The following is a 2,103-nucleotide window of genomic DNA, read 5'->3' as shown; positions in this document are numbered from 1 at the left end:
TTTAGGGAACATCTCCGATACACCCGCACCAATCAACCAAATCGCCCCGTGGCTCAACATTTCAACTCCCCCTCCCACTCTGCCGAGGATATGGAGGTGCTGGGCCTCCTCCACCGCCGCTCCTTCACCACCAGATGCCTGGAGGAAGAACGCCTCATCTTCTGCCTCGGAACACTTCAACCCCAGGGCATCAATGTGGATTTCAACAGTTTCCTCATTTCCCGTTCCCCCACCTCATCCTAGCTTCTAACCTCCAGAAACTCGATCCCCTGACCTGTCCGGACTTGTCCGACCTGCCCAGCTCCTTTTCCACCTATCCACTCCACCCTCTCCTCCCTGACCTATCACCTTCATCTCCTTCCCCACTGACCTATTGTACTCTATGCTACTCTATCCCCACCCCCACCCTCCTCTAGCTTATCTCTCCACGCTTCAGGCTCTCTGCCTTTATTCCTGATGAAGCGCTTTTGCCCGAAACGTCGATTTTGCCTGTCCTCGGATGCTGCCTGAATTGCTGTGCTCTTCCAGCACCACTGATCCAGAAAGTTGTCATGTCTAGTTTATCATCGAACAGGGAGACTCTGACCAACTCTCTGCTCTGTTTTAAGCTCAGGTTTCTTGGGACCACAGATATTGAGTAAGTCAACATCACATACCAAAGTTGAGGCCTTCCTGGCCAGAATACCTTGGCTGCTCAATACCTTAACTAGCTTCCCCACACTTCCTTATTGCTTTACATCTGTCTCACTTACATTGTCCTGTTTCTGACTGCTCTAACTCGACTCGCCCAGTCATTTACAGAAGTTCCACACATTTACTATAATCATGCCCTTAAGCGTGTTGTATTATATCCTCACCTCTGATGGGGACAGGTCCCTTTTCGTCAGGATGCTGTCCACAAATCGAGGTTTCACTATTTCATACTTCACCACTCCAGGAAGTGGGTCAGACCCGGGAGAACAAGCAGCTGCAGAAAGAAAATAGCAATTCAGCGGGTTAAGGACAACCACACATTGTGTATCTGTAACTAATTAATAACACTGCAGTAAAAGTTTCATTGAAATACATAACAAACAAATTATAATTTAATGGCAAATCTGTCAACCATCAGTGTTTCTTTAACATTTAAGATTTGTGCAGATGATTGCGGATATATACTTGGCATTACACCCTATAAAATACAACACTAGTGTAAAGTCCTAAAAATCAAGTAGGTTTATCTCCCCTAATAAATCTGGTGATATTAAACATATTTCATTGACGAAAAAGCAGATATGCCAATTGCAGATTTAATTAGGAGATGGTTTCCAAAATAGTTTGCGAAGAACGTATTCACTGTTTAAAGTTTTAACAGTTGGCTTTAACAATAGGATCAGCAAACTGGTTAGAGGGATGGAGTCAAAAGTAGGTTGCAATACAACAACTAAACGGAGATATTTTTTAAACGAAACTCTACTTCTGTTGAATGCGGCACATCCACAAATAATGCAATAATTTAAACTCACCATATGTTGAGCACACGATCAATGAGACGTGAGTAACAAGAACCCAGTGCATTCTGCTGTAATACACAGCTCTGTCTCCTTCTGGGCACACCGTTAACTATCCCTGAATGTAGATCACTCACTGTTACACTAAGACTGACTCACTGACACAAGCCCCGCCTGGCTGTCGGAATGTTCAACATTAACCCAATCAATCGACAGGACCCCAATTAGTCAGAAGTGGGTGGAGGTTAGAGTGAAACTTAGGTAGTTTCACCGCTTTTTTTAAAGATAAGATTTGTTTCTTAACCGTTTTCTTTAGTGAGGCGGTAGTTCTAAAAGGTGTGTGAAAGGGTGGCTCTGACTGTGGGGAAAGAGGTGCTTGGAGGTGGAGAGTGGACACCAGGGGAGGGAACGGTTCTTTAAAGAAGTTTTGAGGTTAGGGTAAGTCAGAAATAAAACAGACAGAATGGGATCCAGATCCACACCCATTCCTCCCAGACCAGCCCCAGTTTGAAAATAGTTAAGAAATATTTTGTGTGTAAGCCTGATCAAACACTCAGGAAGGGCCCGGAGTGCAGGACGATTAAAGTCAAGCCTTGGCTTCCAGGTCTCATAA

The 2,103-nt window shown here is 44.6% G+C and overlaps 1 protein-coding gene across 2 annotated transcripts in view; it reads right to left on the bottom strand.

Moving 5' to 3' along the window:
- adam8a (ADAM metallopeptidase domain 8a) overlaps nt 1-1,643 on the bottom strand; it is a 44,984-nt gene extending 43,341 nt beyond the window's left edge. For both annotated transcript variants that reach the window (XM_043678880.1, XM_043678882.1), the window contains exons 1-2: nt 1,506-1,643; nt 858-967 (exon numbers count right to left, since the gene is read on the bottom strand). In XM_043678880.1, the coding sequence (XP_043534815.1) occupies nt 858-967; nt 1,506-1,557 (162 nt within the window). In that variant the 5' untranslated portion in view covers nt 1,558-1,643. The remainder of the gene's footprint in view (nt 1-857; nt 968-1,505) is intronic.
- Between the last annotated feature and the right edge of the window lie 460 nt (nt 1,644-2,103).

The sequence above is a fragment of the Chiloscyllium plagiosum genome, chromosome 38, assembly GCF_004010195.1.
Source record: "Chiloscyllium plagiosum isolate BGI_BamShark_2017 chromosome 38, ASM401019v2, whole genome shotgun sequence".
In the NCBI taxonomy this organism is placed as follows: Eukaryota; Metazoa; Chordata; class Chondrichthyes; order Orectolobiformes; family Hemiscylliidae; genus Chiloscyllium; species Chiloscyllium plagiosum.
This window is presented reverse-complemented; position numbering and strand designations above follow the sequence as displayed.